Source organism: Carcharhinus amblyrhynchos, chromosome 35, assembly GCF_965287045.1.
Source record: "Carcharhinus amblyrhynchos chromosome 35, sCarAmb.v2.hapA, whole genome shotgun sequence".
NCBI lineage: Eukaryota > Metazoa > Chordata > Chondrichthyes > Carcharhiniformes > Carcharhinidae > Carcharhinus > Carcharhinus amblyrhynchos.
In genome coordinates, this window is record NC_137358.1 from 3,347,731 (window position 1) to 3,362,519 (window position 14,789).

Consider the following 14,789-nt stretch of genomic DNA (forward strand, 5'->3'; position numbering starts at 1 on the left):
CTATCCATGCCTGTCATGATCTTATACAACTCTATATCTGGAATTAAGAACCTACAGATGACCATGAAACCATTGTTGGAAAAACCCATCTGGTTCACTAATGCCCTTTAGGGAAGGAAATCTGCCATCCTTACCCGGTCTGGCCTACATGTGGCTCCAGATCCACAGCAATGTGGGTGACTCTCAACTGCCCTCCAAGGGGCAACTAGGGATGGGCAATAAATGCTGACCCAGCCAGAGACACCCGTGTCCCACGAACGAACAAACAAAAAAATTTTACCAACTGCCCTCACTTCCTGAAGGGTCTGATTCACAAGTTGGTTCTTTAAGCCACAGGGTACTGCTCACCTTCCAGTATCTCACTGCAGCCAACTGCCCGACATGTACAAACACAGACAGACAAATTAGCAAGGCAGGGAGGAAGTGAGATTTCTCAACAAGCCCAGTCGTGCCCACAGACACAAGGCAGCGGTGAAACTAAGGCTGTCAACGCAACAGGATTAGACAGAGTCTCCAGGGTTTACAGATTCATCGCCTGGACATCTCTACCCACCTTGGGGGTTAAAAAAAACACCCAATGTTTAAAGAAATCTAAAGAGATTTGAACCCTTGTTTACCAGCAGCGTTCATTTTTATTAATTCGTGGGACATGGGTGTCGCTGGCTGGGTCAGCATTTATTGCCCATCCCTAGTTGCCCTTGGAGGGTAGTTGAGAGTCAACCCCATTGCTGTGGCTCTGGAGTCACATGTAGGCCAGACCGGGTAAGGACGGCAGATTTCCTTCCCTGAAGGGACATTAGCGAATCGAATGGGTTTTTCCTACAATGGTTTCGTGGTCATCTGTAGATTCTTAATTCCAGATATTTTTTATTGAATTCAAATTCCACCATCTGCCGTGGCGGGATTCGAACCCGGGTCCCGGGAACGTTAGCTGAGTTTCTGGATTAATAGTGATAATACCACTAGGCCATCGCCTCCTCCGTGATGGGCGAAACGGTTGTTTGACTGAAGTCAGTCAGTCGAACGATGCTTCTTCCCAGTTGGCAGGGTGAGGTGGGGGGGGGGGGTGGGGGGAGTGAAATGGGGGAACCCTGGCCAGAGATGGGGTGGGGGGGGGGGGATGGGGTGGTGGGATAGGAGCTTTACGCAATGAAACATCCAGGAATACAGAGAGAGTTGGGAACTCCCTTCAGGTTTCTTTAACAGGATCGAGGTACAGAAGGCGAGGCCATTATGCTGGCCCTTTGAAGGAGCGGCCGAGTTTAACCCCACGTTCGCAGTCTTTGTTTAACCCGACAGTTCCTCATCCTCGGACAAAAAGTTTTGAAAGTTGATGCAATGGGAGGGTCACTAGCAGGGCTAGCATTTGCTGCCCATCCCTAATTGCCTCTGTGTTTATGGCTTGTGAGGCCATAGGCAGCACGGTGACACAGTGGTTGGCACTGCTACCTCACAGCACCAGGGACCCAGGTTCGATTCCGGCCTCGGGTGACTGTGTGGAGTCTGCGCGTTCTCCTAGTGTCTGCATGGGTTTCCTCCCAAAAGATGTGCCGGTTAGGTGGATTGGCCATGCTAAATTGCCCCTTAGTGTCTAAAGATGTGTTAGATTAGGGGGATTGGCCATTCAGGGTTATAGCATCGTGGGTGAATCACTCTGCCAGAGAGTCTTGATGGGCCGAATGGCTTCCTCCGCACGATACGGATTCTATGATTTCAGAGGGCAGTTAAGAGTCAACCACATTGCTGAGGCTCTGGAGGTCAGGTCAGGTGAGGATGGCAGATTTCTTCCCTAAAGACAGTGGGAAGCAGTGCCGCCTCGCAGCCCCAGGGTTACGGGTCTGATTCTTGGTTTGGGTCACTGTCTGCGTGGGTTTCCTCCGGGTGCTCCGGTTCCCTCCCACAGTCCGAATGGCGTGCTGGTTAGGGTGCATTGGCCACAATAAATTCTCCCTCGATTGTACCCGAACAGGCACCAGAGTGTGGCAACTTGGGGATTTTCATGGTAACTTCATTACAGTGTTAATGTGAGCCTTCTTGTGACACTATTAATAAATAAACTTAAAAGGAGGACATTAGTGAATCAGATGGGATTTTATAATTGTTGTCACGGTTACAGAGAATAGCTTTAAATTCCAGATTTATTAATCGAATTTAAATTCCACTAGCTGGATGGGATTTGAATCCAGCATTAAACTGACTGGGGCGGCGCGGTGCCACAGTGGTTAGTGCTGCTGCCTCACAGCGCCAGGGACCTGGGTTCAATTCCCAGCTTGGGTCACCGTCTGTGTGGAGTCTGCACGTTCTCCCCGTGTCTGCGTGGGTTTCCTCCAGGCGCTCCCGTTTCCCCTCTCAGTCTAAAGATACGTGCAGGTTAGGGTGGGTTGGCCGTGCCAAATTAACTTTAGCGTCAGGGGGACGAGCAGGGTAAACGTGTGGGGGTTGCGGGAATAGGGCCTGGATGGGACCGTGGCGCGTGCAAGCTCGATGGGCCGAATGGCCTCCTTCTGCACTGCAGGGAGGCTATGATTATTCGGGGCCTCTGGATTACGAGTGACGTGGACTAGGACGACACCTCCAACTCCCTTTCGAAATTATTCATCGCCTCCCAACACTTTTTCAGCCAGGGCATCCCCGTAGCAAGCCAGTGGGATCTTGCTGTGGCTTTCCATCCATCATTGCCCCAACCTCCCTCTGCACGACTGAGGTTGGGTAACTGGGCGAGTAAAATGGCTGCCTCGGTGACCAAACAGGTCAAGCGCACATCACACTTTCACACAGAGATATCGTTACCCAACGCCCTTACCTTCCTCGATCATTGATAGCAAAAACGAGAAGGAAGCCTTCGCCCGAGCGCATGTACTGTTCCCGCATCGCTCCGAATTCCTCTTGTCCGGCCGTGTCCAAAACTTTAAACGAAAGCACAGGAAAATGACATCCAAAATTTAAAAAAAAAGAGAGGTGAGAAGCGAGGGAAATTCCCTCATCAGAGAATAATTTAATAGATTCAAGTCCACTGGGTCCTTTCCCATAAGTCAACACAGCGCTGGCCAGCACAGGCAAGCCTCAAACACAGGTTTCCATGGTTACCACTGAGGAAGTTACCCCACGCTGACAGAATTAAAATTCTTTCACGGTGAAGCGATGCACCGTCGAGGAGGCTCTGTGACCACACCGGAACCTTCCTGGATGACTAACACCTTGCCCAGTTGGAGCCGATAAGCAAGCGCGAGGCCTAGCGTCTCTCGCTCGGAGACCTGCGCCATGCTGCTCCCCCGCACCCCACCCCTGCCCTTTCCCTCACCTCCCTTCCACTTCCCCCCTGCTTCTTCCCCCCACCTCACCTCACCCCACCCCTTCCCCATTCCGCCCTGCCCCTTCTCCCACCCCCACCCTCCTCCCTCTCTCTCTCTCTCTCCAGTTCCTGAAAAATCAACAAGCGAAGAAAAACATGGAAGAAAAGAGGGTTCCCCTCCCCCCAGCACAGCAACGCACCCCCCCCCACCCCACCCCCCGCCTCCTCCCCCACCGCCCAGCACATTTCCTCTCCCCAGGGTAGCGGCTCTCAGGGTGAGACAGTCACAAACAGGTCAGCACCACCCCAGCGACCCACGTACAAGTGTCCACTCGCTGTGGGGACACACACACACACACACACACACACACAGACACACACACACACACACACACAGACACGCGTTCAGTTGTGAACCTCCAACCCGACAAAATACAAATGCCAACTTGCACACACAGACACATCAGAATGTACATACCCGCCCCCCTCAGGATCGCTCACACACAGCCTCAGAAATCAAAGTGTCCCCTAGAGTCGGGGAACACATTGCAATCCCTCCCTGCTCGTACCGCTAATCGTAACCTCCTCCACGATCCTGTCAGACCGCCGTGTCTCTCCAGCCTCTCCCTTCAGCCCATCATTGGCAGTTGTGCCATCCACTGTCGAGGCCCCAGGCTTTGGAACCTTCCCTCCTCTCGGTCTCTCCTCCCAAACTCAATCACCAGTCCCAACCTGACTGAATTTTATTTGATGACAGTCCCACGGTGTGCCTCGGGGATGTTTGGTCAGGGCAGCACCGTGGTTAGCACCGCTGCCTCACAGCGCCAGGGACCGGGGTTCGATTCCAGCCTTGGGTCTGTGTGGAGTCTGCACATTCTCCCCGTGTCTGCGTGGGTTTCCTCCGGGTGCTCCGGTTTCCTCCCACAGTCTGAAAGACGTGCGGGTTAGGGTGCATTGGCCGTGTTAAATTCTCCCTCAGTGTAACCCGAACAGGAGTGCGGCGATTAGGGGATTTTCACAGTAACTTCAGGCAAGCCCGCTTGTGACACTAATAAATAAACTTTAAAACTTTATTAGGCCTCATTTGGAATATAGTGTTCAATTCTGGTCGCCGCACTACCAGGAGGATGTGGATGCTTTGGAGGGGGTACAGAAAAGATGTTGCCCGGTATGGAGGGCATTAGCTACGAGGAGAGGTTGGAGAAACTCAGGTTTGTTCTCACTGGAGTGATGGAGGGTGAGGCGGGGACCTGATAGAAGTCTACAAGAGTATGTGGGGCACGGACAGAGTGGATAGTCAAATGTTCTTTCCTAGGATAGAAAAATCAAGTACTAGGGGACATGGATTTAAGTAGGAAAGTCAAACACTTGGGGACATGGGTTTAAGGTGTGTGGGGAGAAGTTTAGAGGAGATGTGTGAGGTAAATTTTTTTTTAAACACAGAGGGTGGTGAACGTCTGGGACTCGCTGCCCGGGGTGGTGGTGGGAGCAGGTACAATAGCAACATTTAGGGGGGCAACGAGACGACTACATGAATAGGATGGGATTGGGAGGATATGGACTCTGTAGATGCATTACAGTTTTAGCTTTAGGCAGGCATCATGACCAGCACAGGCTTAGAGGGCCGAAGGGCCTGTACCTGTCTTGTATTGTCAAGAACGCAAGAACCAGAAGCAGGAAGGCCATTTGGCCCTTCAAGCCTGTCCCACCATTCATGGTCGATCTACGCAGGCCTCAGCTCCTTTTCTGTGCCCTGTCGCTCTCTATTCCTCGATCTGTCAAATATTTATCCAGCTCCACTTTAAATATTTCCAACGCTCCAGCCTCCAAGTACCCTTTGGGGCAGAGAATTCCAGAGATTTACCACCCTCTGCGAGGAGGAATTTCTACACACCTCAATTTGAAAATGTAGCGATGTCCCCTTGTTCCAGACTCTCCCACTGGTGAAAACATCTCACCATCTCCCCTGTCAACCCCCGCCCCTCAGGATCTGATATGTTTGAATAAGGTCACCCCCCTCCGAGGCATACACAGCCAGACTATTCAGTCTCTCTTGATGGGACAAGGCAGGAATTAGCCTGGTGAATCTTGTCTGGGCAGTGTGAGTGAGCAAGCCACACTTGCTGTGAGTTGCGGTGGACAGCTGTTCTGTCTGTGCTAAAACCCCCTCCCTCCCCACCCCTGGCGATGGGGTCATGTATCACAATACACGTAACTTACTGTCGAGCCTTGCTGCCCGCTCATCGATGACACATTGCTTGGTGTACGAATCTTCAATGGTGGGGTCGTAATCTGATACAAAATAGGACTGGAAATGCAAAGAAAGACAGAGAATGAATACATCCCCCCCGTTAACAGCACACAAACCCAGCTCTGTAACCGGGCGGGACCAAACAAAAACCTCACAAGACACTACATCCTATCCTCATATATCTCTGAAACCTGGACAGTAATTACATTTCCGAGCAAGAAATGTGCCTTCGAGATCTGGATGTGAAGACACGCATCTGAGGTTCCACTTCATCATCGAATCCCTACAGAGCAGAAAGAGGCCATTCAGCCCATCAAGTCTGCACCAACCACAATCCCACCCAGGCCCTATTCCCGTAACCCCACATATAGAGACCATTAAGATGGTCTCCGAAATCACAAGAGCACAATTCTTAAAAAGCAACATCCAGAAAACAAAAATCTCAGAATTTCAGCTTCTCATTCAAGGTTGGAGTAGTACAGAGATCTCTGCGAGAGGGGGAGAGGGGGAGGGGGCAGAGATAGGGGTCAACCTAGGGGTGGCACAGTGGTTCGCACTGTTGCCCTCACAGCGCCAGGGACCCAGGTTCGATTCCCAGCTTGGGTCACTGACTGTGTGGAGCCTGCACATTCTCCCCGTGTCTGCATGGGTTTCCTCCCACAGTCTGAAAGATGTGCTGGTTAGGGTGCATTGGCCGTGCTAAATTCTCCCTCAGTGTAACCCGAACAGGGGGTGGAGTGTGGCAATTGAGGGATTTTCACAGTAACTTTATCAAAGTATTGGCGACACAGTGGTTAGCACTGCTGCCTCACAGCGGCAGGGACCTGGGTTCGATTCCCGGCTTGGGTCACTGTCTGCGGGAGCCTACACATTCTCCACGTGTCTGCATGGGTTTCCTCCCACAGTCTGAAATATGTGGGGGTTAGGTGGATTAGCCGTGCTAAATTCTCCCTCAGTGTACCCGAACGGACGCTGGAGTGTGACTAGGGGATTTTCACAGTAACTTCATTGCAGTGTTAATGTAAGCCTTACTTGTGACACTAATAAATAACAAAAACAAGTCGCTCTGAGCTTCTGATTTCTGACTTCTCTCCTCTATTCCTCCTACCAAAGTGCATAACCTCACACTTTCCCACACTGTATTCCATCCGCCACTTCATTGCCCACTCTCCGAACCTGTCCGAGTCCTTCTGCAGACCCCCCCCCGCCTCCTCAATACTACCTGTCCCTCCACCTAGCTGTGGATCATCTGCAAACGTAGTCACCATGTCCTCAGTCCCTTCATCCAGATCACCAATGTATAAAGTGAAAGGTTGCGGTCCCAACACTGACTCCTGCGGAACTCCGCTAATCGCCGGCATTCCGGTGACTGCCAATTTCCAGCACTTATTCCAACTTGGGCGGCATTTTCTTGCTTTAGGAATGTTGTTGGTGATGATGGATAAATATTGGATCAGCCACCAGGGAGACCAGAGAGTTCTCTGGCATCGTCCTCACTGCGCCAGGGATAGCAGATGGGACTCTCACTCTCATGTCTCAACCATTAACATAGAAGCATACAGGATAGAAGCAGGAGGTGGCCATTCGGCCCAAAGAAAATTACTGCACAGGAACAGCCTCTTCAACCCTCCGAGCCTGCACCGAACATGCTGCCCGTGTGAACTAAAACCCCCTACCTTTCCAGGGACCACATCCCTCTATTCCCATCCTATTCATGTATTTATCAAGACGCTCCTTAAAACTCAGTATTGTATCTGCTTCCACTACCTCCCCCCGCAGCGAGTTCCAGGCACCCACCACCCTCTGTGTAAAAAAACTTGCCTCCTACATCTCCTTTAAACTTTCCCCCTCGCACCTTAAACCGATGCCCCCTAATAAATGACTCTTCCACCCTGGGGAAAAGCTTCTGACTATCCACTCTGTCCATGCCCCTCATAATCTTGTAAACTTCTATCAGGTCACCCCCTCAACCTTTGTCACTCCAGTGAGAACAAACCAAGTTTCTCCAGCCTCTCCTCATAGCTAATGCCCTCCATACCAGGCAACATCCTGGGAAATCTTTTCCGTATCCTCTTCAAAGTCTCCACATCCTTCTGGTAGTGTGGGCGGGCCAGGATTGAACACTATATTCTAAGTGTGGCGTAACTAAGGTTCTATAAAGCTGCAACATGACTTGCCAATTTTTAAACTCAATACCCCGGCCGATGAAGGCAAGCATGCCGTATGCCTTCTTCACTACCTTCTCCACCTGCGTTGCCACTTTCAGTGACCTGTGTACCTGTACACCCAGATCCCTCTGCCTATCAATAGGCTAAAGGGTTCTTAGGAGTAACCCGTCCATAAACAATCCAAATTAAGGGCAAGACTTCCGCAAATATTATTGGGGCAGCTAAATTAGCAGCAATGCTCGGCACAGCCTTGCTATTAACTGCATTGCTATTTATAATACCATGTGAACCCAAATAACGCTTTTAGATTTTCCAACTTCAGCCCACTTGCCGACTCACTTCCTCACCACAGCTTACTGTCAGAGAGGAGAAGGGGACAAGTCATCAGTCAGACACTTCCCTTCACAGTTAATACAAGGAATTAGAGAGTTAGTACAGCGAAGGTTTACCAGGCTGATTCCTGGAATGGCAGGTCTGTCATATGAGGAGAGACTAAGTTGGTTAGGATTACATTCACTGGAGTTAAGAATGAGAGAAGATCTCATAGGAACTTATTAAACTCTAACAAGGTTAGACAGGGTGGATTCAGAAAGAATGGCAGCACGGTGGCACAGTGGTTAGCACTGCTGCCTCACAGCACCAGGGACCCGGGTTCGATTCCCGGCTTGGGTCACTGTCTGTGCGGAGTTTGCACATTCTCCCAGTGTCTGAATGGGTTTCCTCCGACTGCTCCGGTTTCCTCCCACTGTCCAAAAATATATACGGGTTAGATGGATTAGCCAGGTTAAACTGACCCTTAGTGCCAAGGGTACTAGCTAGGGTAAATGCATGGGGGTTATGGAGATAGGACTTTGATGGGCCAAATGGCCTCCTGCTGCACCAGATGGATTGTACGATTCTGTGAATGTTCCCGATGGTGGGAGAGTCCAGAACTAGGGGTCACAGTTTGAGGCTAAAGGGGTAAACTTTTTAGAACTGAGGAATTTCTTCACCCAGAGGGTGGGGAATGTGTGGAATTCACTCCCACAGAGGCCAAAACATTGTGAGATTTCAAGAAGGAATTAGATATCGCTCTTGGGGCTAAAGGGATCGAGGGATATGGGGGAAGGGGGGGAAATCAGGATATTGAATTGGATGATCAGGTATGATCATAATGAAGGTCAGTGCAGGCCTCCTCCTGCTTCTAGTTTCTGTGTTGCTAAAAAGAACTTTCTTTAGGGTGGAGCTTTCTCCAGAATGGAAATCACTCCAACACCAAGAAGAACCCTCAGCCCTCCCCCCCACCTCCCCACCTCATCTTTAACAGGAGTGATGGAGACTGGGAAACAACAACTCAGGGACTCCCTTCAAAACTGCTCCCATCGGCTGAGGGATGAGAAGCGGCAGGCACAGATTTTAATGTTTTGGGCACTGGGAAGTGGCGGGAAGAACTAAGCGCAGTGAGTGATGATCTGGAACACACTGCGTAAGGTGGGGGGTGGGTGGCAGGAAGGCAGGCGATCACGGATCTCAGGAGGAGAGGGAAAAGAGAAATAAACTTGTAGAGTTACGGAGATAGAAACAGCAGCTACTGGATTGGAGTGCAGAAAACCAGCACTGCAACAGGAGGAGGTCATTCAGAGTTTGCACATTCTCCCCGTGTCTGCGTGGGTTTCCTCCGGGTGCTCCAGTTCCCCCCCCCTCAGTCTGAAAGATGTGCGCGTTAGGGTGCATTTACCCGAACAGGTGCCAGACTGTGGCAACTCGGGGAATTTCACAGTAAGGTCTCGATGGGCCAAATGGCCCCCTTCGGCACTTAAGGAATTCTAAACAGACTTGGATATCAAATCAGAACCTGTGTCAAGCTGCAGTGACCAATGACAATAACTAATACACGTGACAATAATAAATCAAACCAATACTTGACGGATGGTATGCTGTCTGTATAGCACACTAGAAACAGTACTTTTCACTGTGTCACATGGCAATAATAAATCAATTAAATACTCTACGAACAGTATGCTTTGTCTGTACAGCGCACAAGAGACAATATTTTTCACTGTATCCCAATACATGTGACAATAATAAATCAAATACATTAAATTAATCTTTCTCTACACCCTGTAATACTACATTCTACGCCCTTCTCCTTCCCTATGTACTCTCTGAACAGTATGCTTTGACTGTATAGTGCACAAGGAACAATTCATTTCATGATATACATGTAACAATAATAAGTCAATTCAATGCTCTATGAACAGTATGCTTTATTTATATAGCTATGACAGTAAGACTACACTCTGCACTCTCTCCTTTCCTCCTCCCCGTGTACTCTATGAATGGTATGCTTTGTCTGTATAGTGCACAAGGAACAATTCATTTCATTGTATCTCAACACATGTGGCAATAATAAATCAATGCTCTATGAACAGTATGCTTTGTCTATATAGCTATGACAGTGAGACTACATTCTGCACACTCTCTTTTCCTCCTCCCCATGTACTCTATGAACGGTGTGCTTTGTCTGCATAGCGCGCGAGGAACGATACTTTTTATTGTATCTCAACACATGGCAATAATAAATCAAGTTAAAAAGCAGAAGTAGGCCATTTGGCCCATCCAGACTGCTCTGCTTGTCAATCAGACCATGAGAGAATTGGAGATTCAGAAATCTCAGGTGGTTGCCAGGCAGCTGACATTTCCTGAGAGACGGGATGAATTGCGGACACAGGGACTTTTGGAGTTGATGTTAATCAGCGAGCCCCAGGCTGATTGTGACTGGAACTCACTGCAAGTTGGGATAAAACCGGCAGTGACCGGGCTCCGGGAGGGTTCAGCTTTATGGGTGGGATAATGTGTGTTTTATTTTTCGACGCAGCTTGTTTCCAGTAGATATCAGAAGCTTAACTTCCTGTTGGGCTTGCCGGGGTTTGAGGTTACAGATGCTGAGCTGGCACCGGTACACACTGAGACACACACACACACACACGCGCACAGTGTTTCACACATGACAGGGTGGGGAGTTCATAGAGCAGCACCTCTTCCTGCCTGTGTCTCCCAGCACACTCTAACACATTAGAACCCTGAGCCCTTCCAAACAGGCCCAGCTCTCTCGGTCTACCCACAGGGCCCCAGCCAGGTGGTAAATCCCACCTTTACAAGAACACAGGGAGCCAAAACACACCCAGTGCTCCAAAAGTGGTCTCACCAATGCCCAATACAGTTGCAACATGACTTGCCTACTGTTCCATTAGCAATGACTGCCAGCATTCCATTTGCCTTCCTTGTTACCTGCTGCACCTGCACACTAAATTTCTACGATTCATGGACAAGGACACCCAGATCCTTCTGCAGCAAAGCATTTTGAAGTTTCTCTGCTCTTGGATAAGTTGCCTTTATATTCCCCTGACCAAAATGGATAATCCTGCACTTATCCACATTAAATTCCATTTAACAAATTTTGGCCCATTCACCTAACCTGTCCTTATCCATTTGTAAATTTCCTATTTCCTCACTGCAACTTGCTTTTCGTGTCATCTGCAAGTTTGGTTATGGTACATTCTGTTTTATTATTATTACAAGTAAGGCTGACATTAACGCCGCAATGAAGTCACTGTGAAATTCCCCCAGTCGCCACACTCCGGTGCCTGTTCAGGTTACACTGAGGGAGAATTTAGTGCGGCCAATGCACCCTAACCTCGGACTGTGGGAGGAAACCGGAGCACCCGGAGGAAACCCACGCAGGCACAGGGAGAACATGCAGACTTCACACAGATAGTGACCCAAGCTGGGAATCGAACCCGGGTCCCTGACGCTGTGAGGCAGCAGTGCTAACCACTCTGCCACTAGAAATTTCTCTATACCTGTTCCCTAGGGATCACCATTGCTAGGAGTTTGAATAGAGAATTGGCTAACCAACAGAAGGTGGGGATATCTGGGTCTTTTCCTGATTGGTCAGATGTAATTAGTGAGTTCAGTCCTCAAGCCCCAACTATTTACAATCTATACTAATGACTCGTATGCCGGAACAGACAAGTGCAGGATTATCCATTTTGGTCAGGGGAATAAAAAGGCAACTTATCCAAATGCAGAGAAACTTCAAAATGCTTTGCTGCAGAGGGATCTGGGTGTCCTTGTCCATGAATCGTAGAAATTTAGTGTGCAGGTAACAAGGAAGGCAAATGAATTGCTGGCAGTCATTGCTATTGGAATAGTAGGCAAGTCATGTTGCAACTGTACAGGGCATTGGTGAGACCACGTCTGCAATATTGCGCACAGTTTTGGTCCCCTTACCTGAGGAAGGGTGTAAATGCATTAGACACGGTTCAGAGAAGGTTCACTAGATTGATTCCAGGAACGACAGACTTGTTTAATGAAGAGGGGTTGAGGAGTTTGGGCCCAGACTCACTGGAGTTTAGCAGAATGAGAGGAGATCTAATTGAGGTGTATAAGATGCGAGGGGTGGGGGGGGGGGGGGGGGGGGGGGGGGGGCGTGTTGACAGGGTGGACGTAGACAGGATGTTCCCCCTTGTTGGGGAATCGAGAGGAATTACTTCACTCAGAGGGTGGTGAATCTGTGGAATTCTGTACCCCAGGCAGTTGTCACCGGAACGGTAAACAAATTTAAAGAGCAGATAGATTGGTTTTTAATTAGTAACAGGGGGGGTGGAAGGGTTACAGAGAGCGGGAAGGAAGGTGAGGATGAGGCCGAGATGAGATCAGCCATGATCATATTGAATGGCGGAGCAGGCTTGAGGGGCTCAATGGCCTCCTCCTGCTCCTTGTTCTAACGTCTTTATGAAGGTAGGTACCCCCACCGTGCTGTTTGGGAAGACGTCCCAGATTTTGACCCAACGACAGTGAAGGAACGGCCGATATATTTCCAAGTCAGGATGGTGAGAGGCTTGGAGGGGAACCTCCAGGCGGTGGTGGTCCCATGTGTCTGCTGCCCTTGTCCTTTAGGTGGGAGCTGTATTGAGTTTGGAAGGTGCTGCCTAAGGAGCCTTGATGAACTCCCACAGTGCATCTTGTACACGGTACACACGGCCACCAACGTGCGTGGGTGTGAATGTTTGTGGATGGGGTGACAATCAAGCAGGTTGCTTAGACCTGGACGGTGTCAGGCTTCAATGTTGGGTTGCCAATTCTGGTTGGATATATTCCTGAAGGTTCATTGCAAAGGTGAACCAGTGGATGTTGTACATTTAGATTTTCAGGAAGTTCTACATAGTCATAGAGGTTTACAGCAGGGAAACAGGCCCTTCAGCCCAACTTGTCCATGCTGTCCAATTTTTACTAGTCCCAATTGCCCACATTTGGCCCATCACCCCTTGTAATTATCTAAACAAATTGTACCCGCCTCTACTACTGGCAGCTTGTTCCACACACTCACCATGCTGTGTGAAAAAAATTGCCCCTCTGGACACTTTTGTATCTCCCCCCTCTCACCTTAAACCTATGCCCTCTAGACTCCCCTACCTTTGGATACATAAAAAGTTAGTGTGCAAAGTTAAAGCACACGGGATTGGAGGCAATATATCGGCATGGAATGAGAACTGAGGGGCGGACAGGAAATAGAGTAGGAATAAATGAGTCTTCTTCGCAGTGGCAGGGAGTGACTAGTGGGGTCCCGCAGGGGTCGGTGAGTGGGAGTATAATATTTCCAAGATTGCTGATGACACAAACCTGGTGGGAACGAGTGTGCGAATGTAAAGGGACTTCAGAGTGACTTAGACAAGTTGAGTGAATGGGCAAATACATGGCAGATATGGTGTGATGTCAATAAATGTGAACTTATTCAGACAGAGAAACAGTATTATTTAAGTAGCGATAGATTGGGAAACGTTGATGTACAAAGGAACCTGGGTGTCAGTCACTGAGAGCAAGATCGCAGGTACAGCAAGCAGTTAGAAAGGCAAATTGCTGGCCTTCATTGCAAAAGGACTCGAGTCCTGGAACAAGGATGTCTCACTACAGAGCCTGGTTGAGGGCGCACCTGGAGTATTGTGGGCAGTTTTGGTCCCCTTATCTAAGGAAGGATAAACTTGCCATAGAAGGAGTGAAGCAAAGTTTCACCAAGCGGATTCCAGGGATGGCAAGATTGTCGTATGAGGAGAGGTTGGATCAACTGGGCCTGCATTCACTGAAATTTGAGACGGGATCGCATTGAAAGGTACAAAATTCCGACAGGCCTGGACAGACCGGATGCAGAAACGTTGGTTCCTCTGGCTGCGAGGGTCTAGGGGATGCAGAGGAGAGTCACTCGGTTGATTCCGAAATTGAGAGGATTGGCTTATGATGAGAGACCGAGTAGACTGGGACTATACTCATTGGAATTCAGAAGAATGAGGGGAGATCTTAGAGACACATCAGATTATGAAGGGAATCGATAAGATAGAAGCAGGGAGGTTGTTCCCACTGACAGGTGAAACTAGAACGAGGGGGCACGGCCTCAAAATAAGGGGGAGCAGATTTAGGACTGAGTTGAGGACGAACTTCTTCACCCAAAGGGTTATGAATCTGTGGAACTCGCTGCCCAGTGAAGCAGTTGAGGCTCCCTCATTTAAGGCAAGGATAGATAAATTTTTGAACGGTAGTGCACAAGAAACAATACTTTTCGCTGTATGTTAATACAGGTGACAGAAATAAACAAAATCAAATTAGCCACGGGAAAAGTGTGGGGTTACAGGGATAGGGTGGGGGAGGGGGCCTTGGGTGGGATGCTCTGTGGGGGTGCATGGGGGGGAGGAGGGGGCAGCCTCTGCTGCACTGTAGGGATTCAGTGAATGGGTCAAATGGCCCCCCCTTGTGCACTGGTCATTTGATAAATGATTGGAATGCAGCGGGAAGCACAAACAGTACAACCCGAATGTGGCCTTACGAGAAAGCGTTATGGAGCAGAAGCGGGGATGGTGGGGGAGGGAGTCCAACGCCAGCTCCTCAGGTTCAGCTGGGACCTCATCATTGATGCCCTGACCTGAGCAGGGAAAGGGAAACCAAGTGTGGCAACTACAAGAAGCTCACACAGACAGACATAACACACTGTGTCAAATAAGCAGTGAATGTAGACCCCATCAAGAGATCTCCAGCTTGTAAAGGG

At 49.4% G+C, this 14,789-nt stretch overlaps 1 protein-coding gene across 1 annotated transcript in view; it reads right to left on the reverse strand.

Annotated features, from left to right (window-relative positions):
* Positions 1-528: 528 nt before the first annotated feature.
* rras (RAS related) overlaps positions 529-14,789 on the reverse strand; it is a 30,733-nt gene continuing 16,472 nt past the window's right edge. Inside the window, exons 2-4 of the mRNA XM_080217323.1 lie at positions 5,513-5,600; positions 2,804-2,906; positions 529-553 (exon numbers count right to left, since the gene is read on the reverse strand). Coding sequence (XP_080073449.1) covers positions 529-553; positions 2,804-2,906; positions 5,513-5,600 — 216 coding nt within the window. The remainder of the gene's footprint in view (positions 554-2,803; positions 2,907-5,512; positions 5,601-14,789) is intronic.